Source organism: Aotus nancymaae, unplaced genomic scaffold, assembly GCF_030222135.1.
Source record: "Aotus nancymaae isolate 86718 unplaced genomic scaffold, 86718_ANA_hifiasm-v0.15.2.pri h1tg000077l, whole genome shotgun sequence".
Taxonomy (NCBI): Eukaryota; Metazoa; Chordata; class Mammalia; order Primates; family Aotidae; genus Aotus; species Aotus nancymaae.
Window position 1 is genome coordinate 10,302,074 of NW_026988492.1, and position 14,706 is coordinate 10,316,779.

At 36.1% G+C, this 14,706-nt stretch overlaps 1 protein-coding gene and 1 pseudogene across 11 annotated transcripts in view; both read left to right on the plus strand.

The window, feature by feature from the left end:
* Positions 1-14,706, plus strand: part of ARHGAP21 (Rho GTPase activating protein 21) — a 127,933-nt gene that overhangs the window by 54,518 nt on the left and 58,709 nt on the right. For all 11 annotated transcript variants that reach the window (XR_010339548.1, XR_010339547.1, XM_021665426.2 and 8 more), the window contains 2 exons: positions 453-632; positions 4,683-4,707. Coding sequence is in view for 9 of the 11 variants with exons in the window: in XM_021665426.2 (XP_021521101.1) it covers positions 453-632; positions 4,683-4,707 (205 nt within the window). In the remaining 2 variants the exon portion in view is untranslated. The remainder of the gene's footprint in view (positions 1-452; positions 633-4,682; positions 4,708-14,706) is intronic.
* LOC110567522 (coenzyme Q-binding protein COQ10 homolog B, mitochondrial-like) lies at positions 9,869-11,001 on the plus strand (annotated as a pseudogene).

Sequence of the window (14,706 nt, forward strand, 5' to 3'; positions counted from 1 at the left end):
TCTGTGTGGATACTGAATTTGTGCTCAGAACCTGAAGACCTTTTCTATCATTTTCTAATGTCCTTTGTTGCTGTTGGACTATCTGATAAGGTTTAGGTTTCTTTCTTGTTAAGAGTTTTATGTCTCTTTCATGCATTCTGTTTCTTAGTCCATAGTGCTCTTTAAAACTTCTTCGGTATTATCTTTCATTCCTTCTATTGCATTTCTAATTTTAGCAATTATATATCTATTTAGAGAGTTTTTTGTTGCTTCTGGCTGATTATGGCATTATTTTCTAGAAAAATATTTTAGTTTTTGATAATTGCATGCTTTGTTATAATACAGATAATTTATGCATCAGAAAATAGTTCATATTGGCACTCAGGTATTAAAACATTTTTACATAGAATTTTTTCTAGGTGAGGAAGTATATTGTGTTATGTAGTTAACTTTTAAATATTTTTTCACTTTAGGTCTCAAAAAGTAAAGATGGAAAAGAACAAAGTGAAACTGTATCACTGTCCGAAGATGAAACATTCTCCTGGCCAGGTCCCAAAACAGTTATGTTGAAAAGAACATCTCAAGGCTTTGGTTTTACATTAAGACATTTTATTGTTTATCCCCCCGAGTCTGCAATTCAGTTTTCGTATAAGGTAAGAGAAATAGTTACAGCAACTTGAGGCCATTCTTACTTCCTTCTTGTCTTTCTCTTACCCCTCCCTCTGACCTTTCTTTTCTATCTTAAAAGAATTAAGCGTTACATTTGCATTTTTATTATATTATTTTTCTTCGTTTAGGTATTTTTCCACTATCAAGAACAGAACAGAAACTTGAGTCTTCTCTGAAAGATCATAGTGATTCTAAACTCCAAATCTATATTTTTTAAAGACTCCTAATTTCAGACTTTATTCTACATTTTCTAATATGTAACCGTTTACTATCTAGAAATATAGTGAGTTTTCTGGGCTTACTATGCAGAGGAAATGGATCAATCACTAAAATATTCCAAGAGTTTTAGTGGAATTAGGACAATATATAACGTTCAGATATGTTATATGATATCATGTTAGAATTTAAAAACACAGCTTCTCATCAGAATGAATTACATTGACAGGCTTCAGTGGACAGTAACACAAACTGAAAAGGGCAGCCTGAAATATAAAATTATAAAGTGCAGTTGACACACTGAGTACTTGCTCTGTATTCCTTACCATTCATTATGAGCATTTCTTACTTTATCCACACCAGAATCCTGTGGAGCATGTGGTATTATTAGCCCCATATACCAGATATGGAAACTGATCTGAGTCATAAAACAGATAAGTAGTTGATCTGGGATTTGAACTTGACCAATATGCATGTGCTGAACAATAGTTAATTATACACAATAATATAATGGAAATGATGATATTCAGAAGAGTTATGAGATCCTGGCCAGGCCACTTCTTTTGACCTCTAGATTTCCATTTTCATTTGCAGGAACTGAAGTAGGGGATTAGAAAGTGTTTTCTAATTCTAAATCCCAAACTGTCTTTTAAAAAGTAGTGTCTGTATTTGTATCTAGGGACCACAGTTTTAAATTATATTTTTGTTAAGTGTGTCTTCCTAGTAATTTCTTACAAGATATGCTTTTTTGAAATACTGAATAGCTTTTTTATTTTTTTAAATTAATTTTTTTATATTTTTGGTTATTTGAACACTGAGATAACAGGAAACAACTGAATAGCTTTTAAGGATTGTAAAGAATTGCTACCTTTGGAGTGAAATTTGTCTGTTTGGATTTTCTGAAATGTGTATAAAACAACTGGACTAGATAAGAATCGATTTGATATTAAGAAGTCTCAAATAGTGTTACTTGTGCATTAGGTCACATATGAGAACACTGGATAATTACATTAGGATCGCATATTTTTTGTCTTTGTTTTGTTTTGAATAAGAGCTTTGGGTCATGATGAACATATAGGTAGTACAATTTTTTTTTTTTTTTGAGACGGAGTTTCGCTCTTGTTACCCAGGCTGGAGTGCAATGGCGCGATCTTGGCTCACCGCAACCTCTGCCTCCTGGGTTCAGGCAATTCTCCTGCCTCAGCCTCCTGAGTAGCTGGGATTACAGGCACGCACCACCGTGCCCAGCTAATTTTTTGTATGTTTAGTAGAGACGGGGTTTCACCCTGTTGACCAGGATGGTCTCGATCTCTTGACCTCGTGATCCACCCACCTCAGCCTCCCAAAGTGCTGGGATTACAGGCGTGAGCCACTGCGCCCGGCCTCAATTTTTTATAAGATAATTTTACCAAACTTATGTAAATATATGTGATTTTTATTGGAAAATATTTCTAGAAATTTTAGTAGCATATACGGTAAATCCTCACTTAACATTGTCAATAGATTTTTGGAAACTGCAACTTTAAGTGAAACAGATTTAAGTGATAACTGATATTACATTGGCTAGAGTTTACTGGGCATATTTCTGGTCATAAAAATATCACCGAACTTGTAAATAAAAACCAAAACACTTCCAGTGTTAAATATTGAAATAAATGTGAGGGGTTCATACGCTTAAGAAAGAGTTATAAGAAGTCTAGAATTGAGGGTGGCTGGAGCCTTTCCCGGCAGCTCATGCAGCTCAGGGCATGAGGTGGGATCTAACCCTGGACAGGATGCTGTACATCCTGTGTATAGGATGCACACACACAGCCACCCCCATTCAGACCGGGACAATGTGGACACACCTGTGCATCAAAAAGGCACAGCTTTGGGATGTGAGAGAGAACCATAGTACCTGGAGAAAACCCACACAGACAGGGGGAGGAATTAATTTTTCTTGTGAATGTTACAACAAAAGAACTTCAAATGAAATGATGTTATTCCAGGACATGCTTACAGTTGTTGATAGCATGGTCATTGGAGTCAAAAGAGCCTGGGTTTAAGCTCCATTTCTGCCTCCTATTAGATCTGTGACCTTGCGTAAGTCAACTAACAGACCTTCTTCACAGGTTGTATGATGATTGAATGATACAGTACTTGTAACATATTTAGCTTAGAAATTGACACTGTAGTTGCTCAATAAATTTTAGTTATTAATGCTATTAATACAAATGTTCTTGCAAACAGGGATCTGTCTTGTAAATTTTACATGGAAAATATATATTGGAATCTTTTCTATTTTAATTATGAAACTTTGTCAATTTACTTCAAAGGAATTAAAAATTTTAATATTTTCTAGCTTTTAGAAAATGTGTAATTAATATAACAGTGTCCTTATTTTGTCACATATCTGGCAACCTCAGTCTCAGAACAGATCTTAAAATCAGAAGAAGGAAAAAAAAAACATTTGGCCAGCCAAAGTAAATGTCAAAAAATTATGTAATAAATTATCAGCCCTTCACCCAATGTCTGTTTTTCTTTCTAAGATACATGGTAGCTCAGTATGGTAGAGACTCAGCAAATATTTGAAAAAAATGTATTTTTATACTAGCTTTTTTTGTTTTGTTTTGAGATGGGGTCTTGCTCTGTTGCCCAGGCTGGAGTGCAGTGGTATGATCTCGGCTCACTGTAACCTCTGCCTCCCAGGTTCAAGCAGTTCTTCTGCCTCAGCCTCCTGAGTAGTTTGGATTACAGGCGCATGCCACCATACCTGGCGTGCATATATATATATAATTTATTTTTTTTGAGATGGAGTCTTGCTGTGTCACCCAGGCTGGAATGCAGTGGCGCACTCTTGGCTCACCACAACCTCTGCCTCCCAGGTTCAAGCGATTCTCCTGCCTCAGCCTCCTCCTGAGTAGCTGGTATTACAGGCACAAGGCACCATGCCCAGCTAATTTTTGTATTTTTAGTAGAGATGGGGTTTCACTGTGTTGGTAAGGTTGGTCTCAAACTCCTGACCTCACGATCTGCCCACCTCGGCCTCCCAGAGTGCTAGGATTACAGATGTGAGCCACCATGCCCAGCAATTTTTGTATTTTTAGTAGAGATTGGGTTTCACCATGTTGGTCAGACTGGTCTCGAACCTTTGACCTCATGATCCGCCTGCCTTGGCCTCCCTAAGTGCTGGGATTACAGGCGTGAACCACCATGCCCGGCCTTTCTAGTTTTTAAACATTTCTTTTCTAATTTCCCAGCTAGAGGTAGATAACATGGCAGCAAGACAGCATGGTAACAGTGAAAGAGACCAAGTAGATAAACAAATTTCAAAATTGAATACAAGAACTTAAATATGTAGCAATTTGGGATGAGTCCACTTATATAGACAGCTCTGGGTCCTGTAATATCTCTAAAGGCACATTTAAGTATAGTACAGTAAGTGATGACCTGGCCTTTGCATCTGTCCAGTTGCCTATTTGACAATTTCACTTGGATATCTCTATTAGAACTCTCACACTCAAACGCCAGAAACTGAACTCCTGATGCCCTACCCTAAATTGGCTTCACCCACAGCTTTCTTATCTCTGTTTGTAAAAACTGTTATTTTTCCAGTAAAAGACACTTCCTATACTGTTACTGAAGATGGGCTATAAGTTTGCTTTTGAGCTTGCCAGTGGCTATAGAAGAGTATATGATCAATTAAGGATACTGTTAGTGAGATTGTAATTGCCACAATTTGGGGAGGTCAGTTTGAATTAAATTGAATCTTGCTGTGATTAACAAGAGTTTATAAATGTGTATTCATAAATGAATATATATATTGTTTTTATTTGTAGGATGAAGAAAATGGAAACAGAGGAGGTATGCTATAAACATTTTAATTTGTCTCTGAATCTTTGTCTACCCATTTCTTTCTGTTCTTTAAGTGATATTAAATGAGATATAATTTTTCGTGTTCAAATATATAATAGTTTTTAGGTGTGAGAGGCATAGAATTAAATGTATTTTACTGTAGACTTCAAAGTTTTATGAATTCCATTGTCTCATCTTAATTTGAACATGTAATAATTTTATTATTAATTCTATTATGTTTTGAGAAATATGTCATGATAATTCCAAGGAGAGTACTTAAGATTTTTATTTCAATTAGTAATCTTTCTAAATGAGGTGATTATTTTAATAAAGAATGCTATGTGTTTTTATCAATTAGGTTTATTGACTCCAATATTGAAAAGAGGATTTGGGTTATTCTTGTAGTTAATGTTATTGTTGATTTAAACATTATTTAATGAACTTAAAAGGATAATCAAGCTGAAGATAAATTATTTCTTAATAACTGGTTTTAAATCAACTTTAATGAGTTAAAATTCACACTCAACAAAATGCACCTATTAAAAACTTATTTCTAGATAATTTTAGAAACAAAGTTGCAAAAATAGTACAGAAAATTTTCATGTGTCTTTTATTTAACTTTCTCTAGTGTTAGAAACTTGTAATACCATGGTACAATCAACCAAACTAAGCGATTAGCATTGGTACAATACTGCTATTTAAACTACAGACTTTTATTTGGATGTTACCAGTTTTTCCACTAGTATCCTGTTCTCTTCCAGAATCCCATGTTGTATTCACTTGTCATGTCCCTTCAGTCTTTCCTTGTATTTTATGACTAGTACTGATCAGTTTTTTGTTTTGTTTTGTTTTGTTTTTTTTGAGATGGAGTCTCTTTCTGTCACCCAGGCTGGAGTCCAGTGGCGCAGTCTCGGCTCACTGCAACCTCTGCTTCCCGGGTTCAAGTGATTCTCCTGCCTCAGCCTTCTGAGTAGCTGGGATGACAGGCACCCACCGCCATGCCTGGCTAATTTTTTGTATTTTTAGTAGAAACAGGGTTTCACCGTGTTAGCCAGGATGGTCTCAATCTCCTGATTTCGTGATCCGCCCGCTTTTGCTTCTCAAAGTGCTGGAATAACAGGCATGAGCCACTGCGCCTGGCCTGATCAGTTATTTTATAGAATGTCCTTCATTTTCAGTTTATCTGACTGTTCTCATCATTAGTTAAAGGTCATGCATGTTTAACAAGAATACCACATTTTCATCTATTTTAAGTGTACAGTTTGGTAAGTTTTGATGAATGTATAACCTGTGAAATCGCTATCCCAATTAAGATGTGATATCTAAAACAACTTTTCCATCATTCCATAAAGTTCCCTTATTTTTTTTATTCTGCTGTCTTTAGATAGTCACTAATCTGATTTTTATCACTAATAGGCCAGTTTTGCCTCATCTAGATTTTTCTTTTAATAAATGAAATAATATAGCATGTACTCTTTTGTGTCTTTTGCCAGGCATAATATTCTCAACCTTCACTGTATTATATGTATGAGTACTGATAGTACTACTTTTTTTTCCTTTATATGAGTATACTACAAATTGTTTACCCACTCAACTTGTTGATGGACTTTTGTAATAACCATTTCAGGTCTTGAAAAGGTTATGGGTTAAAATGTGAAGGAAATGGCTTTTCTTTTTTTTTAAGCACTATCAAAAGTAATCAGAGGGTATAGGGCCAGGCAGCACTCTTCATAGTTGTCACTGGTACAAGATGAACCACTCCTGCATCACCATCTGTCATGCACCAGGGTTCAGGATGAATTCCAAATGTTACTTGGCATGGGTTAGAAATAAGCCTTAGTGGGGAAAGGGAAAACTCACAAAGCTGGCATCAGCAAGAGAGAAGAGGGTGGAGGTCCTTCATCTTCCTGTTGTCCTGAAGGCTGATGTGCTGATGCCTGGACAACCTACTGGACACACAGCATCTAGAATTCATGCCTCTTATGGGGGGGAAATATACTTCTAATAAATGTAGAAAGACATCATTATAAAACTTCATGCACATCATTATGTGTCTGACATAGCTCGCTGAAGTGAATGGATTTAGTTTTGTGCTTTGGCTAGGGAGAGTAAATTTGAACATTTATAAGGGAAAACTAGAAGATCTATTACAGGTTACATTCATGCTTTAGGTCCTATACTATTGAAGATGGGCTATAAGTTTGCTTTTAGGCTTGCCAGTGGCCATAGAAAAGATGAGAATATGATCAGGTAAGGTATCCTAAACTGTTTTTTAGGAATATTATTCCTAAAGAACAACATTCTGTTTGCACTGAGGTCTAAGACAGGTTTCTCCCCTGGAAAACAAAGAGTGATACAGCAGATAATATTTTCAAGACCATTTCTTCCTATGGCTGTTTTTAAAGTGGTTCCTCAATGTAAGCCAACTACAAAACCTTAAGGTCTCATTCAGCTTAAAGTGCTTCTCAGCTGGGCATGATATTGCTCTCTGGAGGGTATATGGTAATGTATCCTCTTTATACACATCTTTATCACAATTGGGAGAGGGGGAGTGTGTATTGTCATCTTGTGGATAGAGGCCAGAAGTGCTCTTGAAACAGTGCACAGGGCAGCCCCCCACAGCAAAGAATTATCTGGGTCAGGCACGGTGGCTCACTCCTGTAACCCCAGCACTTTGGAAGACTAAGGCGGGCAGGTGACTTGAGGTCAGGAGTTTGAGACTAGCCTGGCCAACATGGTGAAACCTCATCTGTACTAAAAATACAAAAATTAGCCAGGCATAGGGACACACATTTGTAATCCCAGCTACTTGGGAGGCTGAGGCAGGAGAATCTCTTGAACCCGGGAGGTGGAGGTTGCAATGAGTCAAGAACGCACCACTGCACTCCTGACAGAGCAAGACTCTGTCTGAAAATAATAATAATTATTATTGTTATTTGGCCCCAAATAGTAATAGTGCAAGAGTGAGAAACCCTGGTTTAAAGTGATGGACACCAAAGCATTGTGTTCCAAGTGTCTAGGTCCCCATGAGTCTGGCTTGATCCAGTGACAACATCCAAACCGTTTAGAAGAATGAATATTCAAGGCTGCATATCTGGTGATCTTTTGTGATTATTATCCCTTACAACTGAACTTGAGATCTGAATTGAGTTACTGCTGTAGTTTGAGGTTAAATTATCTGGTTGCTCTACTGGCATGTATGATGTTGATTAAGGGATAATCCTAAGTAAGGAAAGTTACATTGTAAGAAAATAGAGAGTCAGTATAATAACTAGAGGATAAAATGGCTAAAAGAAAAGGTTCATAAAGAATGTAAATACAGTCATCCCTTGATATACACGGGATTGGTTCCAGGACCGCCTGCATATATGCTAATCTCCACACACTCATGTCCTGTAGTAGACCCAATGGAATCCATGTATTGGAAACACAGATTTTGCATCCTTGTGTTACTGTGAATATCGTATTTTTACTGAAAAAAATCCACAGACCTATAGAGTTCAAACCCATTGTTCAAGGGACAAATGTAGTTGAAATGTAGTAAAAGTTTACTATCAGAGGTCTAACAGATTGAGGGAGAAAATAATTATAAGCAAAGTTAACAAAAAGGTAAATCAAAGTTAGTTAAAAGACTAATAAGAGATTTTTTAAAACCACATAACTAAGGCTTTAAAATGAGAGAAACAGATATTCAAGTACCTTACCTCTTCTGAAGCAAAGTTCAGCGAAGCTGCATATTAATTAAGATCCAGAAGATCTATAGTTTTTCTTCCTAAGCAAAGAAGAGTATGAAAAGGTATGAGAGTATTTGGAGAAAGTGATTTACAATATAATTGTAATATATTTGCAAAAACTGCTTGATTTTGGGGAGTAGGTTGGGAGACTGGTGGAAATCAGCATATGACTGAGAACTTAATCTCATATTTCAGGCAACATAATATATATTTTTATCTTCTTTAAACCTCAGTCTAACCCTGTGAGGTATGAGATAATATTCCTATTTTGTAGATGAGGGAACTGAGGCTGAGAAATAGCTTGCCTACAGTCAAACAACTAGTAAGTGATAGTAACTGGATTTCCACATCAGTGTCTTAAATCTTACGTCCATCTTATAACTGCCATCTTACTTCCATTGTCATTGTTTTAAGTCTCTTTCCTCGTTTCTTTAATTTTATTTTAAAAATAATTCTGGCTTAAAAAAGGGTGTGACCTATATAGTGTGAAGATTAGTAGATAAATTAAAATAAATGAAAATAAAAATAGGGTATATTTAGTATGTTATGCAATCAATTCTGTGAATTCTGCATTGACAAAAGACAAGGAGATCCCAAGTTTAGAGGCTGTGAACACTTTGCAGGAGCAACCATCACTTGTTACTCAGTTTTAGTATTTGGCCAGCAGTGAACTTGCAAAGCTTAATGAGGTTATGGAGTCTTAGTGCCCTATGTACTTTGATTGCACCTTTGCTTTCTAAGTGTGAGTTTCTTTTTGGCATCCCAATTGATAGTTGGGGTCACAGGCTATTTCACAAAGGCCTGCTTAGCCCTCAGTATAATAGTCATGATACCATTTCAGATAACCTGATCATCAATTACACCATATTGTATGTGAAAAAAATTTCTTCTAACTTCTAGACAATTATTTACAAGTCAGTTTTTAGAATGCAACCTATTCAGAGATAAACTATAAATAATTTAGTATTTTAATTCAATGGAATGTTACAATTTTTATCTTACTGTCTCATTTGCTTTGAAAACTTATTTTTGAGCATGTTGAGATCATGAAATCCTTTTATGTAGAATTTTGTGTTAGTTTAATAGAATTGGAGCTTCCAGTGTAATGATCAGAGTCAAAGCCTAGAATCACTGTAGAGAAAATAATTGCCAGGATTTTATTCAAACTCCTAAGAGATGCTGTTGTAATGCCAAAATTCTGTTAAACAGCTGAACGATTTTGGTCTTCTTTCCTTTTGACAATTTAGTGAAATCTCTTTTGCCACTTAATTTTCTTGTTTCTTTCTTAGCAACCAAGAAGTACTGAGCCATTTAATTTTCTGATTATTTTTCTTACCCATTGTTTGCATTTTGTTATGTTTCTCATATTCTTTATGTGTGCACTCTCTTATATTTTAGAAGTATTTTTTCTTGTTGGTTAGTTTTCTGTACTATGATGCAGATTTTTTATAAGTAAAAGGTTATTTAAGTAGAATAATTTTTTTTGGTGGTAATAGTTGCTTGTGGATAATGAATACCTTGCTGACATCTGTATTCCCTTAAATCTCTGGAGAATATAATAATTCATAATATATATATTTATAAAGATAATGAATATAACAATATAATTATATATAATATATAATTATATAATTATAATATAAATAATATATTTAAAATTATGACTATAAATAAAATTAGAAATGAGATATATATTCCTGTAGGTAAAAAAATAAAAACAAAAATAATTAAAAAAAAGAATAGTAGGAGGTGGCAACCAGCTTCAGTGTGTCTTTCGGCAGCCCGGACTGGTCAGATGGCCTTGAGAGAAGGGTGGTCTCGGGATGCCATCTAAAGTTGGTGGCAGCAGTCAGAGCCCTGGCTCCAGCACAGGGGCCTGAGCAGAATATCAGATACTTAGCTTCCTATGGTATACTGATGAGTAGCCCTCTTCCACTCATACATCAATTTTGATTAAGGAGATATGTGCAGGAACTTTCTTCACAATTGCTGCACCATTAATAAACCAAAGGAAATATTCAGAGAGGAGGATTTTAGGCTATTCAGTGCAGGAAATGTATGATGTTATATTGGAAATGAAGGATTACAAGCATTTCATTCCTTGGTGCAAAAAAAATCAGATATAATATGAAAGAGATCTGGATATTGTAAAAACACAATTAGAAATTGAGTTTCCACCAGTTTTGGAGTGATACTCAGCAGTAACCTTGGTGAAACCTCATTTGGTAAAGGCCTCCTGTACTAATTCAAGCATGGTTCATGATCTACGACTTTGGGTGGGGTATCAGAAGCATGTTTGGAATTGCTTTCAAAATGTAGCAGTGTTACTAACCTCCATGGATCTCTTTTTTGAATTATTTGAGAAGCATTAACCAATTTTTTTTTTTTATTTTGAGAGAGGGTGTTGCTCTGTCACCCAGGCTGGAGTGTAGTGGCATGATGATAACTTACTGTAGCCTCAAATTTGTGAGCTCAAGCGATCCTCCTGCCTTAGCTTCTTAAGTAGCTGGGACTACAGGTGTGCCCCACTGCCTCCCAGAATGATTTTTAACTATATTGACCATTTAAATGATTTGAGTTTCTCTGGTTGTTAGGTAAACATACTAATTATGTTTTTATCAACTCTTTTTTTTTTTTTTTTTTTTGAGACGGAGTTTTGCTCTTGTTACCCAGACTGGAGTGCAATGGCGCGATCTCGGCTTACCGCAACCTCCGCCTCCTGGGTTCAGGCAATTCTCCTGCCTCAGCCTCCTGAGTAGCTGGGATTACAGGCACACGCCACCACGCCCAGCTAATTTTTTGTATTTTTAGTAGAAATGGGGTTTCACCATGTTGACCAGGATGGTCTCGATCTCTTGACCTCGTGATCCACCTGCCTTGGCCTCCCAAAGTGCTGGGTATGAGCATTATTGTATGTGTACTTTTGTATACATATGTACTCATTTCTAAAGGGCATGTATATCTGGGCATTGCTAAGTCATGGGTATGCATATGGGTACATTTAGTAGATGCTGCTAAACAGTTTTCTGAGGGGACTGTGCCCATTTACATGCTCTCCCAACAGTGTATGAGAGTTCCACTTGCTCCATCTCTCACTGACACTTGGTATTGTCAGTCTTTGTAATTTTAGTCATTTCAGTGGATGTATAGTGGTGTGGACTATGACTTTAATTTGGATTTCCTGAAGACCAGTGACGTTGATTACCTTTTATTTGAATTTTACCTGTTAGTTCTTTTTTAATTATTAACTTGTAGGCATTCTTTAAATATTGTGGATGTGTACTTTGTTAGTGATATATGATTAGCAGGTAATTCAACCTATGACTTGCCATTCAGTTTCTTATTAGTAATTTTTATAAAGGGAGGTCTCTAATTTTAATATCATCTGAATTATCAGTCTTTTCTTTTATGGTTAATACTTTATGAGTTCTATTTAAGAATTATTTTTACGACTCCATGGTCATATCCTTCTGTGTTATCTTCAAGATGCATTATTCACAAGCCTAAAATTCCTAAAATTCACCTAAAATTGATTATTTTTGCATCTGGTATGGGCTCAAGATGAATTTTTTTCCTATATGGATATTTATTTGACCCACACTGTTTTGTCTAAAGTCCATACTTTCTTTATAGCTCTGTAATACCACCTTGATCATAAAGTATATATGTGTGTTTCTAGACTTGCTTCTATTCCAGGGATTGGCCCATGGCTCATTTTTGTACAGCCTCCAAGCTAAGAATAGATCTATTTTTTTATAGGGCTGTTAAAAAAAGAAGAATATGCGACAGAGATTTTATGTGTCCTACAAAGCCTAAAATATTTACTGTCTGGCTCTTTAAAGAAAAAGTTTGCCAACCTTTGTTCTATTCCATTGATCACTTTCTTTACACAAAGACAACACTATCCTAACTAATGTGGCTTTATAATAAGTGTTACTGTTATTGGGTAGAATAAGTCTTCCAGTTTTGCTTTTCAAGATTGGCTTGACTATTTTTCTCCATTTGCAGTATCATCTAAGTTTTAGAATCAAATTTTCAGTTTCTATACCCACAAGAAAAAATTCTGCTGGAATTTTGTTTGGTTTTATATTCTTTATAATATTGGAATATTTGAAATACTGAATCTTTTGATCTATGAAAGTGGTGTGTCTCTCTCACGAATGAGTGTTGAATTGGTCTGCATCTTTTGGCATAATCCTTTGATTTTTCTTCCTTAATCTCTTTATGTGGTAGATCATGTTGGTACAGTTTTCAAATGTGAAACCATCCCTGCATTACTGGACTAAACCAAGCTTGTTGACAGTATGTGATGCTTTTTATATATCACCAGATTTTGTTTTCTGTTTTATTTAGAATTTTTGCATCTCTGCTCAAGGATTGCCTTCCCCTAAAGGTGGGCCTTGGTTTTTTTGATAATTGGTGTTGAGTAGCAGACATCAAGATGGAAGCAGATACTAAGACAGGATGAGATATGCAGAGACTTATTGGGGGCAATGCCTGTAAAGGATAAAGATGAGAGCAAGAGAGGACAGGGGAAAGCTTCAGACCATGAGACAGGTCTGACCCCTGTGAAAGAAAAGAGAAAAGGAAGGAATTAGTAGGAAGGGCCCCATACTGCAGCACAGATCTAAGAAAGCCTCTGCCAGGCCAGTGAAGAGCCCCCAGGCAAACACTTGTCTTTTAGAAGAATCCTGCTTTGGGCCAGAATGGGGAAATGTGGCCTCTGTGTGGACATGGTGATGGATCTAAAGGGTGGCAGCTGGGGCTGTCAGTCACAGTCTTCCCTGCGGCAGGTTCTTCTGAAGGAAATCGGAACAGCACACTTCCATGCTTGACATGGTTGGGCTTTTTCTTTTCACCCCTGCTCACAGGCTGTATTCTTTTGGGGACCCCCAAGTGAAAACATGGTGTTTCCTAGAGCTCTTTTCCTTGGCTGGCCTTGAAGTTTCAATTTTTTTTTTTAAATCTCCCCAGCCTTTTGAGATTGATGGAAGCTCTGTGCAGCTGCTCAGTCTGTCTTTCCTATTACTCGGGAACAGGAAACGCCTCAGTTATGCAAAGCACTGGACTCACCTCTCTGGACTTCTATTGGGAAGCTTGTCCCATTAAGCCATCTCTGCCTTGGTTGCTTTCTGGTACCTTCACACAAATATGATTCTACATCGTCTAGCTTTTCTGGTTGTTGTTCATGGGTGGAAGAGTTAATTCTGTAACCAGCTAGTTCACCATAGGTAGATTTAGAAATTTTCACCTGTGTATTTAATGTAATTAATTATGTATTTATTGTTTAATCTTTACTTTTATTTTGAACTTTCTGTTGGTTCAGACATATTTTTCTCTTTTCTGAGATTAAAAAATATTTTCTCTTCTATACTTTCTACTTGAAAGATTAAATGACATTATTATGCTTCTTTTAGTGGTTATTCTAGAAATAATATGCAAGCTCACCAAAGTCTAATGCTACTTAAAATTTGGTTCTACTCTTATGCAATATACAGACCTTAGAACATGTTAACTCCATTATCGTCTTCCTACCTACATGTTGCTTTTTTTATTTTTATTTTTTAAGAGATGGGGTCTTACTATGTTGCCCATGCTGATCTTGAACTCCTGGCCTCAGGCTGTCCTTAGGCACTACCCAGAGCCTCAGTCTCCTGAGTAGTTAGGATTATAGGTATGAGCCACTGTACCTGGCTCCAACATGTTACTTATATGTTTGCGATGCACTTCTCTTTCCTTTTCCCCCTGAAATATCTGTGTTTTGCCCTCATTTTTGAAAGATATTTTTGCTGAGTATGCAATTACTCAATAATATTGAAGATAATATTTCATTCTTACTCCATCTCCCGTAGCTACTAAATTCTCTAGTTTTTATTTTTCTTCTTTTGTCTTTCTGGTCTGCATTCTAGATAATTTCTTCCAATATATCTTCAGTAAATTTCTTTTTAGTTAAGTTTTAAAGTTTGGTTCTTAGAAGTTTTTTAGGGTACTGCAGCAAATATGTTTGATCATTTCTTACAGTTTTTCACCTGTACTGCTTTTAGGTTTATCTTTTTATTTCTTCAGACATGGTAAGCAGAATTCTTTTATAATCAGTGTCTGGTCATTCTTTTATCAGGAGTCTTTGTGAGTCTGTTTTTCTTGTTTTCTCAGGTAGCTTTAGCTTAGAATATTGTTTTCCATGAATTTTTTAACTATTTTGTGTTTCTTGACCTTCAAAAATTATTACTTGGGGATTCTTTGAGCTCTAAGATGAAAAATCTCTTCTCCAAGT